Below are 23,796 nucleotides of genomic sequence, written 5' to 3' on the forward strand. Positions count from 1 at the left end.
AATCCGTTATTGGGTCGATCAACTATTTCTTGTTGTTATTCTGTCCCATCAGCCAGGAGACAATAGTAGCATAGTTTCTTAGAAGAGCTGCTGTACCATGTTCTACAAACGTGCTTAGTAGATGTCCCATTATGGAAAGGCCTTATAACTACCAAAAAAATCAAGTTTGGTTCATTTAAATACGAAATAACTAGTATTTTAAGAGTGACCCAAGAGACCGTAACCATGGCAACTAGTGACTAGAAATGGTTGATTCACCCTATTGCTAAATTTCGGTATAAAATTATGTCTCATTGACATATACCTTTGAGATATTACAGGAATGCCTCTTATTTCAGACAGCTAGAGCCTTCACGAACTGCGAGCCCATTGTGGACACGACGGACGAACAGCTGGCAGAAGAGGCAGGCGGACACACAGAGCCAATTACCAGTAAGTTTACAGTACGATATTTTCTCAACACTCAAAAGTTATGGCACAGAATAAGTAATAGTATTATCATACAGAACGGCCACGCCCCGCCCCGCCCCGACTCGCATTACCTCGCCCCGCGACATGAATCTGGCGGACTTCTGGCGTCCTTTCAGTAAAGCGTCTTACCCACACATACACAATGACGCGTGTACAGACGTGCCGGGAACACATATAAACGCAAATGATTTTTGATGTATGGCGCGTCCGCCCTGTGGTTATGTAGTGAAGAAGTATGGAAGTGCCAATAGGAACGTCATATTTTCACTGCAAAGTCTGTCCAGAGTTAGCTTAGGGTGGTATTCCATCTGTCCAATTAGTATTGCGTCTCACATTTTGCTCAATGAGAGAGTGAGACGCAATGACATTGGACAAGACAGTAGCTAACTATGTATGTTTGTACAGGTCAAATCTTGCAAGTTAAATTTGACCCACTTCCCGGTATCCGATGAAGATGAAAATTTGCATACGTGTGTATGTCGGGTGACAATGCAATATTATGGTACCGTCGAGCTGATCTGATGATGGAGACAGGAGGTGGCCATAGGAACTCTGTGATGAAACAACGCAACCTAATTGTGTTAGGGGTTTTTAGAATTGTCTCGATCAGTATTAGTTGTCTGTGGGAAGAAAAGTACAGTCAGCGATAAAAGCTTGTACCAAAAATGAAATTTTTGCCAAAAACTTATTTATAATTAATAATAATTTAGCCTATATACGTCCCACTACTTACAAGCACGAGAGGGTTAATGCTATAGTCCACACGCTGGCCCAATGCGGGTTGGGGACTTCACATACACCTTTGAATTTCTTCGCGGCTGTATGCAGATTTCTCACGATGTTTTCCTTCACCGAAAAGCTAGTGGTAAATATCAAATGATATTCTGTACATAAGTTCCGAAAAACTCATTGGTACGAGCCGGGGTTTGAACCCGCGACCTCCGGATTGAAAGTCGGATGTCAGAACCACTCGGCCACCACCGCTTATTTTGTTACAGATTATTCTGAACACTTGTTACAGGTAGCAACGTGCTATACGCGATAGCTTGCACCCTCTGGTGCGCGCTACCCGAGCGATATAATACAAGAGGGAGGCGGCTCCACGCCCCACAGCTAGCGAGACAAGCGTGCGGTGTGCTCATGCGAGTACAACAACCGGACAGGTGACTAGAGAATGTTTGTTTACTCTCTCTATATTAGAGTGAGCGGGATAGCTTGCACCCTCTGGTGCGCGCTACCCGAACGATATAATACAAGAGGAAGGCGGCTCCACGCGCCACAGCTAGCGAGACAAGCGTGCGGTGTGCTCATGCGAGTACAACAACCGGACAGGTGACTAGAGAATGTTTGTTTACTCTCTCTATATTAGAGTGAGCGGGATAGCTTGCACCCTCTGGTGCGCGCTACCCGAACGATATAATACAAGAGGAAGGCGGCTCCACGCGCCACAGCTAGCGAGACAAGCGTGCGGTGTGCTCATGCGAGTACAACAACCGGACAGGTGACTAGAGAATGTTGGTTTACTCTCTCTATATTAGAGTGAGCGGGATAGCTTGCACCCTCTGGTGCGCGCTACCCGAACGATATAATACAAGAGGAAGGCGGCTCCACGCGCCACAGCTAGCGAGACAAGCGTGCGGTGTGCTCATGCGAGTACAACAACCGGACAGGTGACTAAAGAATGTTTGTTTATTCTCTCTATATTAGAGTGAGTGGGATAGCCTGCACCCTCTGGTGCGCGCTACCCGAACGATATAATACAAGAGGAAGGCGGCTCCACGCGCCACAGCTAGCGAGACAAGCGTGCGGTGTGCTCATGCGAGTACAACAACCGGACAGGTGACTAGAGAATGTTTGTTTACTCTCTCTATATTAGAGTGAGCGGGATAGCTTGCACCCTCTGGTGCGCGCTACCCGAACGATATAATACAAGAGGAAGGCGGCTCCACGCGCCACAGCTAGCAAGACAAGCGTGCGGTGTGCTCATGCGAGTACAACAACCGGACAGGTGACTAGAGAATGTTTGTTTACTCTCTCTATATTAGAGTGAGCGGGATAGCTTGCACCCTCTGGTGCGCGCTACCCGAACGATATAATACAAGAGGAAGGCGGCTCCACGCGCCACAGCTAGCGAGACAAGCGTGCGGTGTGCTCATGCGAGTACAACAACCGGACAGGTGACTAGAGAATGTTTGTTTACTCTCTCTATATTAGAGTGAGCGGGATAGCTTGCACCCTCTGGTGCGCGCTACCCGAGCGATATAATACAAGAGGAAGGCGGCTCCACGCGCCACAGCTAGCGAGACAAGCGTGCGGTGTGCTCATGCGAGTACAACAACCGGACAGGTGACTAGAGAATGTTTGTTTACTCTCTCTATATTAGAGTGAGCGGGATAGCTTGCACCCTCTGGTGCGCGCTACCCGAACGATATAATACAAGAGGAAGGCGGCTCCACGCGCCACAGCTAGCGAGACAAGCGTGCGGTGTGCTCATGCGAGTACAACAACCGGACAGGTGACTAGAGAATGTTTGTTTACTCTCTCTATATTAGAGTGAGCGGGATAGCTTGCACCCTCTGGTGCGCGCTACCCGAGCGATATAATACAAGAGGAAGGCGGCTCCACGCGCCACAGCTAGCGAGACAAGCGTGCGGTGTGCTCATGCGAGTACAACAACCGGACAGGTGACTAGAGCAAAATATGTATACTAGAGTTAGACCAAGAAAAAAAAATGCATTTATTTCAGACGACTAAATGTCCATAGTTTGTTAGTAACAAGAAAATACTTAAACGACTATATTAGTACCTAAACCTAAGTGAAGCGAGGACGAGTGCCTGATTAGGCCACTGTCCCCTCCCCGCTACTAAGCTCAGGAGGCTGTGGCGGCTGTCGCGGAAAAGTCTGCAGCGATTTTTATAGCATACACAGTGCAAGTGTTATTTCATATTTGAAATGTAAATAATGAATCGCATGACTTTTATAATGTTAATAATTAATGTGACATGTTATTTTTTAATATTTTTATCTTAATTTTATGTTATTAGTGCGATTAGACTTCAAATTTTGCATGATACACCAAGCAGGTTATGGTTGCACTAATTAATATGTTATTGTACACCTTTGTAAACCCATATTCAGCGAATTAATAAATACAAATATGTCATAATTTCATAGAGGTTTGACGTTTAACATAACACTTGCAACATAAGTTTGCTTGCAACTAGAATCAGCACGTGTTTCGCAGATTGCAAATCCCGTCGTTCCCGGTGTACACGCGTTCTGGCGAGGTGCGTGTGACCGTGGGCCCCGCCGCGCGCGCCGACACCAGGCTCAGCCCGCGCAGGAAGGAACTCATCACGAGGTATTGTACATTGTTTCATTTAATTTCGGATAACAATAAAATAGCTTAAATATAAAAAAAAAATCGGGCAAGTGCGAGTCGGACTCGCGCACGAAGGGTTCCGTACCACATAAAAAAAAAAAACAAAAAAAAAAGCAAAAAAAAACGGTCACCCATCCAAGTACTGACCACTCCCGACGTTGCTTAAATTTGGTCAAAAATCACGTTTGTTGTATGGGAGCCCCATTTAAATCTTTATTTTATTCTGTTTTTAGTATTTGTTGTTATAGCGGCAACAGAAATACATCATGTGTGAAAATTTCAACTGTCTAGCTATCACGGTTCGTGAGATACAGCCTGGTGACAGACGGACGGACGGACGGACGGACGGACGGACGGACGGACGGACGGACGGACGGACGGACGGACGGACAGCGAAGTCTTAGTAATAGGGTCCCGTTTTACCCTTTGGGTACGGAACCCTAAAAACGCTGGTGGCCTAGCGGTAAGAGCGTGCGACTTTCAATCCGGAGGTCGCGGGCTCAAACCGCGGCTCGTACCAATGAGTTTATCGGAACTTATGTACGAAATATCAGTTGATATTTACCAGTCGCCTTTCGGTGAAGGAAAACATCGTGAGGAAACCGGGCTAATCCCAATAAGGTCTAGTTTCCCCTCTGGGTTGGAAGGTCAGATGGCAGTCGCTTTCGTAAAAACTAGTGCCTACGTCAATTTTTGGGATTAGTTGTCAAAGCGGACCCAGGCTCCCATGAGCCGTGGCAAAATGGCACGATAACGCGAGGAAGAAGAGAATGAAAGAGCTTACAATTTTAAATTTTCGAGGTGTGTTATTTTTCTCTATCGTCGCAGGTTCATGCGTTTCGTGTTCGCCGACGTGCTGCGCGTGCGCCGCCGCGGCATGACGCTCGAGCCGGACGCCTGCACACACAACAACTACTACGTTGTGCCCACTGTTAAAGGTACGGATTTACTTTTATGAAAACTTCAAGATTTAGAAAGAGGAGGTGGGATTTATTTTGTATGTTTATTGCCTTAGACCTACTTAAACGATTTTATAATATCTTTTTGTTTCAAAGTTTATCATAAAAATCTTCAAAAACCTCTCACGTAATTAATGGACGTTCCCTAATTTCAAAACATTATTCTACGCAATCCTTCGCCCTTTTATTGTATTCGAAAGTTTTTTTTGTACATTTTTGACAATCTTTTTTGCGTTTTTGTAGTAAGATGGTTTATAATTGCGAAACCATTTTTTCTTGTTCACATCAGTGACATTCGGTGACTCATAACGTCTGTTGTCAAAGAGTAAAATCCCCAGTAAAATACATCAGTACCACTGAAAATCCGAAAATCTAAAATATGATTAAAATGTAACAGTAAACAACCCAGACGGCAGCACTAAAGTGGACATCGACTGGAAGTTTCTGGAGCAAATATACCAGTACACGGAAGAGAAGGCGCACGCTGAGCTGGAGAAACCGGTGCTGTGGACGGAAGAAGGGAAGAATGAAGAGAAACGGCCCGGGGAAGGCGAAGTATGGGCGAGAAAAGAGGATGATACTAAAGTAAGTATTTATATTATTAAGATCGTATTTATGTAGAAGCCGGTGCTATGGACGGAAGAAGGGAAGAACGAAGAAAAACGGCCCGGGGAACGCGAAGTATGGGCGAGGAAGGAGGATGATACTAAAGTAAGTATTTATATTATTACAGATTGTATTTATGTAGAAGCCGGTGCTATGGACGGAAGAAGGGAAGAACGAAGAAAAACGGATGGGGAAGGCGAAGTATGGGCGAGGAAGGAGGATGATACCAAAGTAAGTATTTATATTATTAAGATGGTATTTATGTAGAAGCCGGTGCTATGGACAAAAGAAGGGAAGAACGAAGAAAAACGGCATGGGGAAGGCGAAGTATGGGCGAGAAAAGAGTATGACACTAAAGTAAGAAATTACGTTTAAATTATTATTGTTTTTTATTAAACATGTAGATTGTAGAAGCCAGTAGTTTAGTAAGAAATATACCAGTACACGTATGAGAAAGCATACGCTGAGCTAGAGAAACCCGTTCTATGGACGGAAGAAGGGAAGAACGAAGAAAAATGGCCTGGGGATGGCGAAGTATGGGCGAGGAAGGAGGATGAAACTAAAGTAAAAAATTACGTTTAAATTATTTTTGTTTTTTATGAAACATGTACATAGAAGCCAGTAGTTTAGTAACAAATATATCAGTACACGGAAGAGAAAGCACACGCTGAGCTAGAGAAGCCGGTGATAGGGGCGGAAGAAGGGAAGAATGAAGAAAAACGGCCCGGAGAAGGCGAAGTATAGGCGAGGACAGAGGATGACGCTAAAGTAAGTATTAATATTATTAAGATGGTATTCATGTAGAAGCCGGTGCTATGGACGGAGGAAGGGAAGAACGAAGAAAAACGGCCTGGTGAAGGCGAAATATGGGCGAGGAGAGACGATGACACTAAAGTAAGTATTTATATTATTAAGATGGTATTCCTGTAGAAGCCTGCTATGGACAGAAGAAGGGAAGAACGAAGAAAAACGGCCCGGGGTAGGCGAAGTATGGGCGAGGAAACAGGATGGCACTAAAGTATAATATTAGATTTTTTCTACCCGTATATTTAAAAAAAATGTATTTTCTGTACTACACACTACACAGCTCTGGAGAGGACAAAAAATTATATAGTTTTTGTTTTCAGTCAGAAAACCAAGACAAGAGAAAAGTGAAGAAGATGGACAACCCACTGCTGAAGCCTGGCGAAATCTTCGTGTTTGACCCTGAAAAATACAGAGAGGCGGTCGTCACACCATGGTACCGGAACCAGGACCAACCCCAGGTACTGTAGTGTTTGTGCTATTGAGCTATAGTAGGGATGACGTAGTCTCGGGTTCACGGGTGGTGGGGCGACAGTCACGTGAGAGCTAGCGATGTGACGAGTCCACTTTTTTTCAATTCGAATCATTCGAACTGATTCGGCCGCTGATTCGAGTTGACTCGACTCGACGGTTCGCGACAAGGTCAACGGCCGCGGAGCCGCAAACTTGAGTTGAGACGGCGAGTCAAGCGGCAGTTGTTGTAAACAGAACCTTCAGGGCACCAAATGAAGGTTTATTTTTGAATGGCCATACTAGCAGTGAACTCGACTCGGGATGGCGATTCAAGCGGCAGTTGTTGTAAAAAGAACCTTCGGGCCATGGAATTAAGGTTTATTTTTGAATGGTCATAGTACCAGTCAACTCGAATTGAGACGGCGAATCAAGCGGCAGTTGTTGTAAAAAGAACCTTCGGGCTACCGAGTTAAGGTTTATTTTTGAATGGCCTTAGTAGCAGTGTGATAGCGTTGACTCGGCTCGAAGAGTTGGCGAATTGGCGATTCATTCGCCGAGTTAGCGGATCGGATACCAAGTTACCAGTTAGTTTAGTGGCCGAGTTGATTCGAATTGCGAATAGTCTTGATTCGAATCAACTCATCTGTAGGTTGATTCGGATTATTCGAATCAGATAACTCGACTCGCCCATCGCTAGTGAGAGCCGTTGGTGAGAGCGGACGTGTCGATCCTAGCTACTGGTGACGTAACGAGCCATATACTTGTCCCACTGTGTGTGTGAGTAGTACAGGTACCATCACGATGGTTGCACCATTTGGGGACAGTATCTATAGGTATTTAAATAAAAGTAAACATAATGTAGGTCGAGGTTAAGGAGGTGAGGACGTGCATAGTCAGGATGGCCGAGTCGTAGTATTCTTCTAGCTATACTCTGTATCTTTAGGTATTTAAATAAAAGTAAACAAAATCTACCCTCAAATGGTTTCTTAAGCCAGTTGATGGTAGATGAAAACATTACACGATCAAATGTAGGGTAAAGTCAGGTCGTTCAGTGACTGATCCAGGCGGTTTTGTATTTGGTTGGTTAACCAATAAATGTTATAACTACCCGAAAATGTACAAATTATTTGTTTACTTTTATTTAAACACCTAAAGATACAGAGTATAGGGTCCTAGCTAAATAGGGATGTTTCCTGAATTTAAAGTAAAAAGAAAGATGGGCATTTTCACATAAAAGTGTACTAATTACTTTTTTTTCAAAAATCTTCAAAAAGCTTCTCTGTTTGGCCTAAAGGTTGACTGGTAGAGAATGCCGTGTAGCATTAAGTCCGCCTTTTGTCACTGTATATTTTTTACTGTGCAATAAAGTTTAAAATAAATAAATAAAATAAAAATGTGTTCCAAAAAAATGACAGTTTTGTAACGCACTTTCACATGAATTTTGTATGGACCGTTAGGTACATAACTGACACCCAAAAATTGTATGAAAAACTGGGAACACTTTTTTTCTTTGTCTCATTCAATCAATAGTACTCGTGATTCTGAGTCTAAATAACCCAAAAGTTGATGGCTTTTTTTTTTAAAGGTACAATTTTTTCTGAAAACCCCCAGATAGATAGAATACTCTTTACATATTGTGTCACACCTCAGTAAAAGATACAGCTTAAAGAAAAACAATCGATTAAAAATAGAGACAGACAACAGGCAATGTTAGTAATAGACTTATCACTGAATCTTCTCTTCCAGTTCTTCCTAGTAGCCGAAATATGCTCCAATCTGACCCCGGACTCTGAGTTCCCGTCGGACACACATACAAGCTTCCGTGACTATTACAAAAGCAAATATGGCGTCACACTCACACAGCCGCACCAGCCTCTGTTGGACGTGGACCACACTAGTGCCAGGCTCAATCTGCTCACGCCCAGGTAAATAAGATAAAGATATGACAAAGATAAAGATAAGATTGAACCCAGACTCTGAGTTCCCGTCGGACACGCATACAAGCTTCTGCGACTATTACAAGAGCAAATATGGCGTCACACTCACACAGCCGCACCAGCCTCTGTTGGACGTGGACCACACTAGTGCCAGGCTCAATCTGCTCACGCCCAGGTAAATAAGATAAAGATAACATAAGGTAAGATAAAGATAAGATTGACCCCAGACTCTGAGTTCCCGTCGGACACACACACAAGCTTCCGTGACTATTACAAGAGCAAATATGGCGTTTCACTCACACAGCCGCAACAGCCTCTGTTGGACGTGGACCACACTAGTGCCAGGCTCAATCTGCTCACGCCCAGGTAAATAAGATAAAGATATGACAAAGATAGTTGTAAGATAAAGATAAGATTGATCCTAGATTCTAGTTTCCGTTCAACACACAAGCTTCGGAGACTATTCTTCTTCTTCCTCGCGTTGTCCCGGCATTTTGCCACGGCTCATGGGAGCCTGGGGTCCGCTTGACAACTAATCCCTAGAATTGGCGTAGGCACTAGCTTTTATGAAAGCGACTGCCATCTGACCTTCCAACCCAGAGGGTAAACTAGGCCTTATTGGGATTAGTCCGGTTTCCTCACGATGTTTTCCTTCACCGAAAAGCGACTGGTAAAATATCAAATGATATTTCGTACATAAGTTCTTAAAAACTCATTGGGATTTATTTTGAACCCGCGACCTCCGGAGCGCTTCGACATCTTATGCCATCTATATCAGTTTATAATTTGAATTATTTATTTTTAGATACGTCAACCGCAAGGGCGTAGCCCTGCCCGTGTCGTCAGAGCGCACTCGGCGCGCCAAACGCGACCGACTAGATCAGAAGCAGATATTAGTTCCAGAACTGTGCACCGTGCATCCCTTCGCGGCGCCACTGTGGTTCGCCACTGTCGCTCTCCCCTGCGTACTCTACAGGTCGGTTAAGGTTATCTACACACATATCATAAACCCATAAGCCCCCTATTCATAAAACTTAACGGCTTGTAACGCCTTGTAAATCAAATAACTATTGTTGGTCCCCAGAATCAACGCACTGCTAATAGCAGACGAGATACGTCGTGGCGTAGCGGCCGGGGTCGCTCTTGGGGTCCCAAGAGTGGGGCCGGGGTTCCAGTGGCCACCGCTTGACTTTGGATGGAGTCTGGCCGAGGTAAGACACTTTCTACTCAATGCTGAGGATCACAACATCATGTCCCTCTGTTGACGACCGGGCATAGACTAGGAATCCTCTAGACCGAGTTTAGAGAAATTATTTCATGCAACCGATGATGCCAAAAATGCGGAGGTGCGCGGGACGAGGTGAGCGAAGTCCCGTGCCGTGATTGGTCCGTTCAAAGACACGGACGTCACACAAAGACACTTTCGACTCGAACATGGAGTAAAATTACCGTATGCGTGGCAGAGGGGGTAGCGCGACTATGCTCAGTCTGGAGGATGTTTTGTCTGTGCGACCGGGTTTCTCCCTAGGCTTCTAAGACACTATATTACGGCAGTGGGAAGACACTGCTCCTTTCGGGCAAACGGCTCCACTCGGCTCAGCATTGCTCCGAGCAATTATTAGGGTTGGCACCACTTGACGTCGTTTTGCGTGCACGACCACAGATAAGATAATTACTTGAATTTTGACAACCCTAAATAGCCGAAAGGGATAGTGCCATACATTAGGAAGGGTCAGCATAATTCGTCCCTGAATCGCTGTCAAACTTCGGTTTTGTATTAAGTGTCCTTTCTGTACCGTAGTACTATTATTTATTCTGTGATTACGAATTAAATTTATGTTCTCTCTTAGACGTTTTACTAACACGTACTTCGTATAGTAAAGTTCCTGTGTAATGTTTTGACGGCAGTCACATTAAACCAATTTATTTATTTAATCGTATGGCTTATACAAAAATAGGCAGTTATATAAATGTCACAGAATAGAAATTACATTGCAATTAAAAATTGAATGAAATGTCAATATTCAGTGCGTTCAGCCACGCAATTGCGTCGGGTGTTAGGCGCAGCAGGTCTTCTGGTGGTCCCGAGTATGAGTGCAGAGGGCATCGCTGAATTATATGGTCCATAGTCTGGACTTCTTCGCCACACTCGCACATTGCAGAGTCTTTCCACCCCCATTTATGTAAAAAAAAAAAATAGACCCGTGCTGATATCAGAACTTTAACCCCAAAACATAAGACTTGCAATTTTTATTGATAGCAATAAAAAACAATTGATGAAATAATTTTATGTAGAAGGTAATTGCAGCGACTGTGACCCGTTCTCAGTCTTTTTAAGCGACACCACAATCTCCGGGGAAGGTTGAAACCTAATGGTTTAGAAGTCGGGTCTATGGTTTCCACGTGAGAGCCAGCCATTAAACCAATAGATAGGTAGGATAAGTTCGATAGCTTGCTTCAGATGCCCGAAGGCAAACTGTCCAGAAATAGGAGCCCCTTATAGCAGGGCTCCGTCGACTCAGGGCACGACACAATTTTCACGATTCACGATATGCCTAGGAATTTCATGATCTGCCTGATTTATATAACAAAGTAAAGTATAGTCAGCGATAAAAGCTTGTACCAAAAATGAATTTATTGCCAAAAACCATTGACATATAATATCTAAGGACGCGAGAATTCGCGCCAATCGTGCAGTCTAACGCAACTAGTTGCGACCAATCGCGCGCGTGATGCGAACTCATCAACCAATCGCGTTGTAGCGGTGTCACACCGCTGTACCGGCACAGTATAATAAATAGTACTAACGTACAGTATGGACACTCCCTGCCTCCCGTTGAAAGTGCCGCCCACCCGCTCTCGGTTACCTCACAGTTACCGGCTGGCAAGGACGCGACGACGCGGTGCGCAGAGCGGAGGCCACGTAAAATATTCAAATATTAAACAAATATTTACAAAACCTATCAGATCACACTGAAAACAACAAAATATCTATATGAACAAAAAATCATGTTTTCAAGTTACGTAATATTTTTGTGGCCTGAATTTCCTTACAAAAATTTTGTTACTTCGTTTAAACTGATTCAAAATAGGAAACTATTGTATAAATCGAGCTTAGATACCCACCTTACAGCATAATACGATTCTTATTTCTTCTTAATACGCGCAATGAGTTTTGAGTCATTGAGGTCATCGAACTTGACAACAAAATGGCGAGAACCCTAGCACGTCTTATCTCACTCACACAAGCAAGGTACGCGTCCACCTACACGAGCTTAGACTGTGTGCGTAGGAACGGGTTTGTTTCATACATTTGATCGCCAGTGTCCGAGGTGTGGTACTGGCCCCATTCATGTCCCATTCTTTTTAGATATTATGTCAATGCCAAAAACTTATTGAATATACCTATCTTAAATTCAGGTGCTAAGCGCTGATTGTGAGAAGAACGAAAAGAGGAAGGAAAACGAAGAGGAACCGAAGGACGAAGACGAAGTCGAACTGAGCGAGAGAGAACACGAGGAACAGAGAGAGACGGAAGAGCCCAAGGAGAAGACCATCAACGATATTCTGCAAGAGAAGGAGGATGCTGAGAGCGTAAGTTAAAAAAACCGGTCAAGTGCGACTCGGACTCGCGCACGAAGGGTTCCGTACCATTACGCAAAATCACGATTGTTGTATGATAGCCTCATTTGAATATTTATTTTATTCTGTTTTTAGTATTTGTTGTTATAGCGGCAACAGAAATACATCATGAGCTCAAAAAAAAACCACCGTTTTAATTTTGAACGCATAGATTGTCGAATCCAGCAACATAAAAACTAGTTTGATATATTCAAAAGATACTTAAATACAAATTAATACAGTACGTCGCGGCCCCTATTTTCAATATCTTTCGTTAAATTTAATAATCACGATTATTTAGCTGTGGCGCTAGTGAGCACGTTGATGGGCTCTTAACATTTATTTCACCTCCGTATTCGAGTTACCGAGGTTCCACCGTGTTGGTACGTTGCAGGGCTTCGAGATTGGCACGTGGGACAACAACATGGCGTCCTCCATCCCGGAGCCGCCGGAGTTCGATGAGTTTATGGAACCGCTGCCTCCTAACCTGACCTTCTGCACTTCCGCTTCCGGTGAGTACTGATCCACTAAAGGGGCCCACTGATTAACAGTCCGCCGGACGGTATCGGCCTGTCAGTTGTTCGGAACTATCAAAATTTTGTTCTAACTGACAGGCCGATACCGTCCGGCGGACTGTTAATCAGTGGGCCCCTTAAGGGCCACTTGCACCATCCACTAACCCGGGGTTAACCGGTTAAACCGTTAACCCAGTGTCAAATTGTACTGGTAACAATGTAAACGAAATGTGTGACGTTATCTATGAAAAGGGACCTTATTGTCGATGGCGCTTATGCCATTATTAACGATGCTCCGATATAGATACAATGCCGCGCGACGCTGTGCGACGTAAGCGCCATCGACAATAAGGTCCCTTTTGAAACCTTCAATGAGGAGAACTCCAGGAACAATGATAATTAATACACTTGGGTTTTAAAATCACTTCTTTTTTTATTCACTTCAATTCTCAATATTACACTTTTATAATTAAACCGAACGGGTCTAAGGTTAGACACGAAGTGCCCGTTCCGAGCTGGATAACGGCCTTTTATAACCTCTGGTAGCACCCCAACTGGTTCTATCCGAGTTGTATCTACCCTCAATATACCGACCGGTAGTGAACCAGTAATTGTATTGGAAAAAAGGGTAGGCGGGTTGTTACAGTCGGTCATCCTGCTCGAAACGAGTCCCCTCGTTTTTTTAATTATTAATATACTTTTAAGTTCAATACAAGTAATACCTTATAGCGGATGTGCAACTGTTAATGCTAATTATTTCTGATAAGAACGGTTTGAAAGCAATCATTTTACATGATTCATTAATTCCATTCTGTGTGCAATAATAACTTAAACATCAGTGATATTAATAATAAACACACAACCCACAGTACATACGTGTACGGAACATTAACCTTCGTATGCTGACAACAATTGTTATTGAATACTTAAAATGAGCTACAGATTTAATTTTTTTTTAGTCCAACAATTGGGACGGGCATGAGGCAGGATATACGAATACGAAAGGCTAATGTACCGTTCGACCAATGACACTGAAAAAAACGTAATGACAAAATAATTCAATTAATCTTAGAAAATTAAATTAGGTAATAAACTATCAGTTATCATAATCACTTGATTTTTTTTTTCTAGGGTTCATCTCTAATGACCCCGATTTATGAATATCATCTCTAATGATATTTCGCTCTTTATCTCTATAGATATGATTAGGCATCAGCAACTTAACAATCAGAGTTATATTATTATGTAAGTATATGAAGATCGACCAGTGAATGCGAACGCCTGGACCAACTATTTATCAAAACATTCCTCGTCACTTTCACTACTTGAAGAATAATCAACACCGTAACTCAACCAGGGAAATATTTTGTCTATAGCTACTACTCCTTCATATCGTCTACCCTTTCTGGTAAGAGGCGTGTCTTCCACGATGAAACGATCGTGTGGTAATACCTTTTTAATCTTGTAGGGACCTTGACATTTAGGCTCTAACTTCTTGGACTGACCTGACCCGGATGGTATGGCCCTAATTACTCGTACAAGATCGCCTACTTTATAAGACCTAGCAGGCTTCCGAGAGTGATCATAACGTCTTTTGTTTATCTCCTGGTGTTTTTGTATAGCCTGACTAGCCTCATTCCTAGCATCGCTTAGTGAGCTATCAATTACTCCACTCCCTATTTCGTCTGAAATTTGGTTTAAGATTCCTTGGGATGGGCCTGACGTTTTTCGCCCAAAAAGTAGTTCAGTTGGGGTCATTTTAGTAACTTCGTGTACAGTTGTATTTATACCAAGCTGTATCTCTTGTACGTACTCGTCCCATGACTCAGGATTCTTGTCATGTGTCATGGCTCCAAGTGCGGACAAGATCGTTCTGTTATATCTTTCCACCTGACCATTTGCGCGAGGTGTGGAAACTGAATTTAGCACATGTTTTATTCCTTTAGATTTGACATATTTTTCAAACTTCTTGCTCGTAAAGCTTGTACCCCGATCGGTAATTAGCCGTGTTGGAACGCCAAATAAATTAAAAAATGCTTGAAACACCTTGATGCTGGCTTTCGTTTTGGTAGAACGTACTGGTGTCAAGTTCACATATTTCGTAAACGAGTCAATGATTACTAAAATATAAGAGTTTTTCCTTTTACTTCGCACAAATGGTCCGAGGTGGTCAGCGTGGATTGTGTGGAAGGGTATTTCTACCTTCGGAATTGGGTGCAATAGACCTTCTTTTGCTCCTGAAGGGAGTTTATGATGAGCACAGGCTAAGCATGAAGACACATATTTTTTTATAAACTTGCGCATTTTAGGAAACCAGTAAAACGAGCGAATTCTTTCGAGGGTTTTTTCAAACCCAAAGTGACCAACGTCATCGTGATTTGACTTGAGTAACTGCCAGCGAACCCCTCGTGGTACTACCCAGCGTTCGGTCTTGTCGTCTAGAATTCTAAATACTTTGCCATTTTTAACCCTGTATTCTTTATATATTGATGCAACCTTAGCTGTTTCCGGATCCTCGAGAATATCTTTAATTCGCTTAATTTCTGCGTCCCCTAGCTGAACTGTGGTGATCCAGTCTTCGGAATTGACAGGTAGAACGTCAAGAATATGAGATTCAGCGCTATGTTCTATGATTGGATTCCTACTTAGACAATCCACATGAGACATTTTTGCTCCCGCACGATATTCAATATTGCAGTCATATTCCAAAAACTGGATCCACCACCTAGATATGCGCGGCACCAGATCTCTTTTCGTGAAGGTGGAACGCAAGGCATGACAATCTGTTATTATGGTGAACTTTATACCCAAGAGATAATTTCTAAATTTGTTAAGGGAATTTATCACCGCCAGCGTCTCCAATTCAAAGGAGTGATATTTTTGCTCGTCAGCGGTGGTCTGACGACTGAAGTAAGCCACTGGTCTAAACGGCATTGAGCCCTTTCGTTGCAATAAAATTCCAGCAAGGCCAACCTTACTAGCGTCCGTATGAAGCTGCGTTTCTGCGGTGTGATCATACAACGCTAATACTGGCCGCTGAATCAGATTGCGCTTTAAGGTCTCGAATGCTTTTGCTTCGTCATCAGTCCACCTCCAAGAAGCTTGCTTCTTCAGAAGGCCCGTCAATGGCCTCGCTATAGTAGCGAAGTCCTTGACAAACCGTCTGAAGAAACTGGCAAGTCCAAGAAATCTTCTAACCTCATGTTGATTACTTGGGGCTTTAAAGCTAGCAACTGCTAGTGTTTTTTGCGATCCCGGTCTGATCTCGCCATTGCTTACTTCAAAGCCCAAAAAGTCTATAGTTCTTTTGAAGAAATGGCATTTTTCTAGTTTTAATGTGAGACCGCTTTGTCGTAACGCAACTAAAACCTCTTCCAAGCGACTCATACCTTCGGCAACAGTTGTAGACGGAATAAGTATATCATCCATGTATACGATGGAATGTCTAATCTGAGCGTTATTAAGAACCTTGTGTATGAGTCGTTGGAATACTGCAGGTGCATTCGCTAGCCCGAACGGCATACGGTTATACTCGTATTGCCCGTCCGGGGTAACGAATGCAGTCTTCTCCTTAGATTCCTCAGCTATCGGTATTTGATGGTACCCGGATGCCAAGTCAAGGGTTGTAAAAATAGCCTGCCCTGATAATTGATCGAGGAGATCGTCTATCCTTGGCAAGGGATAATGATCCCTTTTTGTTTTGTTATTAAGTGCTCGATAGTCGACGCACAACCGTTTGTCGCCCGATTTTTTTTTGCACTAAAACGATGGGACTGGCGTATGGTGAACTTGATTCGCGAACTATATTGTTTTCTATCATTTCGCGCACCATTCCCCTAACTAATTCTCGCTCATGAAAAGATAGCCTATATGGCCTATACACAACTGGCTCGGAATCCTTTAACTGTATAACCATTTCAGTCTCCGTAGTATAACCCAAGTCGTGCATGCCCCAGGAGAAACAAGTCTTATATTTAACTAGTAAATCTTCTAAGCTCTTCTGGTCCTCTAAAGAAAGGTCCTTATCAGAATTTATAATAAATTTTGGGTTACACACATCTTCTGCTGCAAGATCAACTCTTACCTCTGACGCAAGATGTTTGGCCCGAGTTATTAGTGAACCTTTCTGTAGAGTCACAGGGTTTTCGCCTAATCCGTGTACTAGGACATGACATGTACCCTTAGTTAAATGATATTCCCCTGGCAGTAAGTAATACTCGGTAGTAGGGCCGCCTCGAACTGTACCAGGTATATAGATTGTGCCACTATATAGTCCCGGGGACTTTACACAAATCGATGTAAATGTACCTACTGGTATAATCGAATCACAAGAAGCAATTAGAGGAACCTTCATAACATCATCTTTCTCAACATTTTCAATTAAGACTTCGGTCGCAGTTTTTATAATACGCAAAGTAGGACGCTCGCTAAATGAATGCCCAACTAAAACTGGACTATTTATAAGGTGGTCATCTACTATGTAGAGCTCAACATTGGCCTCTACTACTTCTTGCACCCCCATTGTAACATACACGACACCTATTGGCAAATACGGCACGTTGCCTAACCCACGTAAGTATGGACTATTTACTGGAACCCATTTCAAGTTTAATTTCTCAGCATCGGATTTCCGAATTAATGTTGCCTCGCTCCCAAGATCTAGTTGCCCCAATATAAAATTATTATTTACTTTTATTGGCAACTTATACTTTTCACTCGTGTTAACAGTTTTACAAATATCACCGTAATCTTTATTAACACTTTCAGGTAACCCTAGCCCAAGATCAGGCTCAGAGTCCATCAAAACCTTCATGACAGCTTTTTCTTTTGTCTCCGAAGGTGGAGCCCTTTTCTTTTTACGACAATCTATTTCGGTATGTCCCATCAGGTTACAGTAAGTGCATTTTATCAACGGTTTAGGACATCTAAAGCTAGGATGTCCTTTTTGATTACAGTTAAAACAAGTTAGTTGGGATGAACTGTGAACAGGTTTTGATGAACTCGACTGATCATTAGTCTTTGTATTTGCTGACGTGTTTTGTGTTGAACTGCGTGTTTCCTTTCTATCGTTGTTATAACGCAAAGTTTTGAAGAATTCTAAGACGTATTCGGGTTTTTCGAATTTCGCTGCTTGTGCACCTACCCTAACATTCCTGTCATCTACCCCGTGAACTATGCAGTCGACAGCGTTCTTTCCGAAAATTTTGCAGCGGTTTAGTAAATTTACTTTAGCATAATAATACATTTCTAACGACTCTCCGAAACGAGCCCGTTTCTTCAACATCTCATTTAAAAGCTCTGCATAATTTTCGTTTGACGGAAAGGATTCCTTCAACAGTACCTTCCATTCAACCCAGGTGCGTTTGAGAGACGGTAGACCCTGGTACCAAACCTTTGCCTGTCCTACTAATTTAGGTAACGCATAGTGTACTACCTGCCTATCGGTCCAACCATAGATCTCAGCGCATTCATCTACTTTGTCTAGCCATACACTAATTGTTTGTTCTTTAGATAAGGGATCAAATTCGGGAATAACGTTATTGATGGTAGCAAAGCTTTCACGTTCACTGGGCCTATTTTTCATCATTTTAACTAGCTCATCAAGAAAAGAAGATGCCGAATCATACCTTGATCGCTCTTGGGGTGGGTCAAGCCTTGTTGTTGGTGGTTCACGTCGCTCGCTCTCACGTCGCTCGCTCTCACGTCGCTCGCTGTCACGTCGCTCGCGGTCACGTCGCTCGCTGTCATGTCGTCGTCGTTTCGCGCTCTCGTTCTCAAGCTGGCTCAATAAGGCTGCAACTCTTCTTTTCTGTGACTCCAGCTCCTCTTCTTGTTCCCGTAATCTCCTTAGCGGGCTGCGACTACGAGTACGTGGACGTCTCTGATGATCACTGCGTACCTCCTGATCCAAACGGCTGGGCCTCACAGGATTTCGCTCTGGAGTTTTCAGGCGCCGTTGTCTATGAGGCCTCAAGATGATGCTTTTAGCACGGCTTCTACTCTGGCGCTCATGATTGGTTTCGTCATCAGACTCCATTGCTGAAACTCATACATTATGTGTTAAAGTTCTGTAAATATTATATATATATTTTTAGGGGACTAAGTAATTATTATTTTAAAAAAAAACTAAGTAGCTTGTAATGTGATTATAAAAATCCCACATGTCCATCTCCAGGAAGTACCCTGGCAAGATAACCATATGTGACTAACTATAAACTTCCGGATTGACTCCGTTACGGTAAATATAGTTTGTTAGAAAGAACTTATGAGTAGAAACCTCAAGCATATTCAAATCCAGGGAGTACCCTGGCAAGATAAATATGCTTAATTAACCATATAAACCTCCGGAATTGCTCCGTTACGGTAAATATGGGTTGTTTAATAATAATACTAGCAAAAACTTTTATCGATAATATTATAATCTATTTATTTTAACTGTCCTAATGTAACTCATTTAATGAAAAATAACTGAAAAATAGAAAAAAAAAATTATGTACCTTATTTGTGAGCGTAGCCGTCTCACTTCTGAAGATGAAACCTTCAATGAGGAGAACTCCAGGAACAATGATAATTAATACACTTGGGTTTTAAAATCACTTCTTTTTTTATTCACTTCAATTCTCAATATTACACTTTTATAATTAAACCGAACGGGTCTAAGGTTAGACACGAAGTGCCCGTTCCGAGCTGGATAACGGCCTTTTATAACCTCTGGTAGCACCCCAACTGGTTCTATCCGAGTTGTATCTACCCTCAATATACCGACCGGTAGTGAACCAGTAATTGTATTGGAAAAAAGGGTAGGCGGGTTGTTACACTTTTCATAGATAATGTCCCATTTAGGATTTAGGAGCGCATCGCCTACGTGCCTTTTATGAGCAAGTGTGATACTGGGGCCCATTTCTCGAACGATATTAGACTAATATTATTAGTCCACGAACTGTCAAATCGTATGGGTTGTCATGACAACACACTAATAATGTTAGACTAATATCGTCTGAGAAATGGGCCCCTGATGAAAGATATTGTGCCACGGGCGGGACAGCTAAAGATGCACCACAGCTAAAGCCTTATTGATTGAGCCCACTGTGGATTGTGGAACTAGGTCGATTAGTGTAAGATTTTCCAAACTTTCCTGTATAATGTAATGTTTATATATGTTGTGTATAGGCGGTGCGAACTGGTGCGACCCAGTTCAGAAGCCGAAAAGCCAGTTCAACCCTTCGAGAACGTTCTCCATGGCTGACAGCGACTGTTCCTACATGTCGAGGTAAACCGTTTCACAACAAATACTACACTATAATGATACTACACTACACTACTACTACACTACCACTACTAAAACTACACTACCAATACTACTACTAATACTATGCTATGCTTGAGTCATGGTTGTAATCTTTGTATATAAGTATGTATTTATCTATAGAAGTATGTATATCGTCGCCTAGCACCCATAGTACAAGCTTTTCTTAGTTTGGGGCTAGGTTGATCTGTGTAAGATGTTCCCTAATATTTATGCAGGGGCGTATTTTAAATTTTGGCGCCCCGGGCCAATACGTTTCGCCGCCCTAGAAGTCAAGGAAGAAAAACAAAATGCAATCCGCCAGGGGCGGCATATGCCGCCCCCGGGGGTTGGCGCCCCGGGCCATGGCCCGGATGGCCCTAGGGTAAATACGCCCCTGTATTTATGTATTGAAGTGAAAACTTCTTTAGCGGCGCTGTGCACTTTTTGTGATGGGGAAAAATGTTAAACTCGCGACAGGTCACGTGACCTTAAGATTCGTAAGACGTAAGACGGACACGTGACCTGATCGAAAAACTGTTACAATGTCATTGAGTTTTCACTTCTGCCGGCACTCCCACTACTTGTGGCGGTAATCGAAGACGATATTATTTTCAGTGATTTTGACACGGACGATTCAGATCTGAACTCTGAAGACAGCGACGACACGGACACCAGTGGGTTCTGTAGCAGTAAGAGCAATGGTATGTTTTTATATTACTTATACTTTTATACTGCAGATGTAATTTTTTCTTAGATTTTATGCGACTTCTACTATTACAATAGGGTAATATACTGTCATCATCATCATCATCAGGCTATATTAGTCCACTGCTGGACATAGCCCTCCCCTAAACAGCGCCAAAGCGCCCTGCGAAAGGCTGCAGGCAGATGTTGGATGCGGCAAGCTGAAGAATATACTGTATTTAAAATAAATTATTTTACACCATGCATGAAATAAAGCACCAGATAATTATGAGAAAAACACAGATAGGAGTTATTTTTAAACACAAGTTCTATTTAATAAATCGGATAGAAATATAAAAAGTAGGTGAGTTGACCGTGACGTCACGATGTAATATTTCATATAAATTCCATATTAGCAAATCGTTTTGACAGTTCTAAAAAAGTAACTGATTTGACTAGTAGGAAAATACCCTATTGATCCCTACCGATGATGATAGGATCCTGAAGAAATCGAGGGAACCCTTCAAATGTTACAGACACATCAATTCTACTGTTATTTGGGTTTCTTTTTAGGTGGACTTATATCGACCGGGATATGAACCGTGATTACCTTTTGTATTGTATATCCCGGTCGATATAAGTCTAGTGACCGTAAATCATTCAAAACTGTTATTCTTTTTAGGTGGTTCAAGAACTTGCATGCAATATTCGATAGATTGATGACCACTCGTCCATTGACCAAATACCGTGGGTAACGAAAATTGCATGCAAGTTTTCGAACCGTTTAAAGTTCTAAGGGTTTTAAAATACCAAGACTGTCAAATGATGCTAATATTGTTATGTTTTTTTTTTCAATGATTACTCAAACAAAAATATGTGTCTTCAAAATACATTAGGCCAGTTGTTCCCAAAGTTAACTGGGCTCCGACCCACCTAACAAAAACTGCCAAATTCGGGACCCATCTCTTGGCCGTTTTAAAAAGACCAAAAAATATAATAGGGTATTTGACTGTATTTAAAATAAATTATTTTAAATCATGCATGAAATAAAGCACTAGAAGATGAATAGACAAACGTAGACAGCAGTTATTTTTAGATACAATTTCTATTTTTAAACCCGTATAAAACTATAAAGAGTAGGTAATTATGACGTCACATGCTAGTGTTTCATATAAATTCCATAGTAGCAAATCGTTTTGACAGTTTGAAAAAAGAAACTGATTTGACTAGTAGTCAAATACCCTATTGAATAATTTTACGGTTTAGACTCACTTGTTTTTAGTCACTCGCGTGACATGTTTCGGAGAGCCTAGATCTCCTTTCTCAAGCACTAACAGTGCGAGCAGCGTTCACGACGGCCGTGTATCGCGTACTGCGATGTTAGTATGTTTCACAACAGTTTAAATTCGATTAAATACCCTATTGGTGACACTGAGATTCCCTAGTAGCTTCAGGGCCCGCTCAATATTTGCTCGCGACTGACAAATGGGTCGCGACCCATAGTTTTTGAAATGCTGCATTAGCTAGCCATACACGTACGGATTTGGCCGCCGGATCTGCCTGAAAGATGTGTCTGACGGGCACATCCCGATCCGTTGGTTTTTAGCACGGACAGCCGACAGATATCCGGCGGACAAATCTGTGTCTATTTCTCGCCACACATTGACGGATGTGCCAGAGACATCTTTCAGGCAGATCCGGCGGGCAAATCCGTATGTGTATGGCTCGCTAATAGCGAATCTATTGTCTTATTATCAGAGGGCAGAATTGCTTATGGCAAAAAATCAAACGTCAATAGAGTTGGAACGTTGAATTTTATCGACTATCGAATAAACTGAAATTATATTCCTAGCGTAGGTATCTTTATTTATTTATTAACAAAACTAAACCTCAAATCCATAAGCAAACAATAATAGACTTCATATGAACATTATGGAATAACATTTAAATAAAAGACAATATAAAACGATAATTTTAAAAACTATTTAACTTAGTACTGCATTATTAAAACTAGCTAGTCAACTAGCTAATTAAAGAGGTTAATGTTAAAGTCAGAAATGTAAAAGGTGACTGAACTTATCGATAGCTGAAAAAGTCGATAAAATTCAACGTTCCAACTCTATTGACGTTTGATTTTTGCCATGAGCAATAGGGGATATTACTGCAATGTTCTGCCGCCAGAGTGCAGCACTACCGACTCAGTAAATTCATAGACTAACTTATACATATTGTGCCTTAAACTGTTTTTTGACAAGTTTTCACAGACAATAAAATATGACATTGATGCATCAAGGCTGTTTGTTAACAGGGGCCTACCGGTAAACGCGAAAATCGAAATTTAGTTTTCCGCCTCTTTATCGCTCGAATATGCAAGAGTGATAGAGAGATTTCGATTTACTTGTTTCGCGGTAGGCCATGTGATTGACGTGACGTGTGATGTGTCAATGTGGTTTGTTTACTGTATGTGCCACAAAGGTGCCAGCTACGCAGAGCTTTCCCTAATATTCCCTATTCCGCCCTCTGCTTATTATATGTTATTGTAATCTTTATCCTAATGTTTTGTTCAGCGGCAATGGGCGTCCGCATAGAATACAAGACGGCGCACGAGGCGGAGGCGGTGGACGTGGAGCGGCGCGCGGCGCGGCCGGCGCCGGCGCGCGACGCCGACGCCGACGCGCGGGACCGCGCCGCGCACGCGCGGGCCATGCGGGCTGGAGACGCGCCCACAGAGGTTACTCTATATTATAATAATACTGCCATCTGCCTTCCAACCCAGAGGGGAAACTAAGCCTTATTGGGATTAGTCATGTTTCCTCACGATGCTTTCCTTCATCGAAAAGCGACTGGTAAATATCAAATGATATCGAGCCGAGGTTTGAAGCCGCGACCTCCGGATTGAAAGTCGCACACTCTAACCGCTAGGCCACCAGCGCTTGATAATTCACTTGATAAGCGCAGTCTTATTATCACATGGCTTTATAATAGCAGTTTATGTGACTGTTATATAATTAAAGGCATTAATTTACAAATGTGGGTTTAAATATAAAACGAACGCAGTGAGACTTCTTTAATCAT

General features: G+C 42.5%; 1 protein-coding gene across 1 annotated transcript in view; it reads left to right on the top strand.

Annotated features, from left to right (window-relative positions):
• Positions 1 to 23,796, top strand: part of LOC134802474 (endoribonuclease Dcr-1-like) — a 75,998-nt gene that overhangs the window by 22,774 nt on the left and 29,428 nt on the right. Inside the window, exons 17-31 of the mRNA XM_063775152.1 lie at positions 339 to 432; positions 1,493 to 1,634; positions 3,717 to 3,833; positions 4,683 to 4,792; positions 5,211 to 5,368; positions 6,601 to 6,684; positions 8,423 to 8,553; positions 8,681 to 8,788; positions 9,419 to 9,589; positions 9,698 to 9,824; positions 12,034 to 12,207; positions 12,629 to 12,746; positions 19,920 to 20,019; positions 20,653 to 20,738; positions 23,289 to 23,452. Of these exons, the coding sequence (XP_063631222.1) occupies positions 339 to 432; positions 1,493 to 1,634; positions 3,717 to 3,833; positions 4,683 to 4,792; positions 5,211 to 5,368; positions 6,601 to 6,684; positions 8,423 to 8,553; positions 8,681 to 8,788; positions 9,419 to 9,589; positions 9,698 to 9,824; positions 12,034 to 12,207; positions 12,629 to 12,746; positions 19,920 to 20,019; positions 20,653 to 20,738; positions 23,289 to 23,452 (1,884 nt within the window). The remainder of the gene's footprint in view (positions 1 to 338; positions 433 to 1,492; positions 1,635 to 3,716; positions 3,834 to 4,682; positions 4,793 to 5,210; positions 5,369 to 6,600; positions 6,685 to 8,422; positions 8,554 to 8,680; positions 8,789 to 9,418; positions 9,590 to 9,697; positions 9,825 to 12,033; positions 12,208 to 12,628; positions 12,747 to 19,919; positions 20,020 to 20,652; positions 20,739 to 23,288; positions 23,453 to 23,796) is intronic.

This window comes from Cydia splendana, chromosome 24, assembly GCF_910591565.1.
Source record: "Cydia splendana chromosome 24, ilCydSple1.2, whole genome shotgun sequence".
Lineage (NCBI taxonomy): Eukaryota > Metazoa > Arthropoda > Insecta > Lepidoptera > Tortricidae > Cydia > Cydia splendana.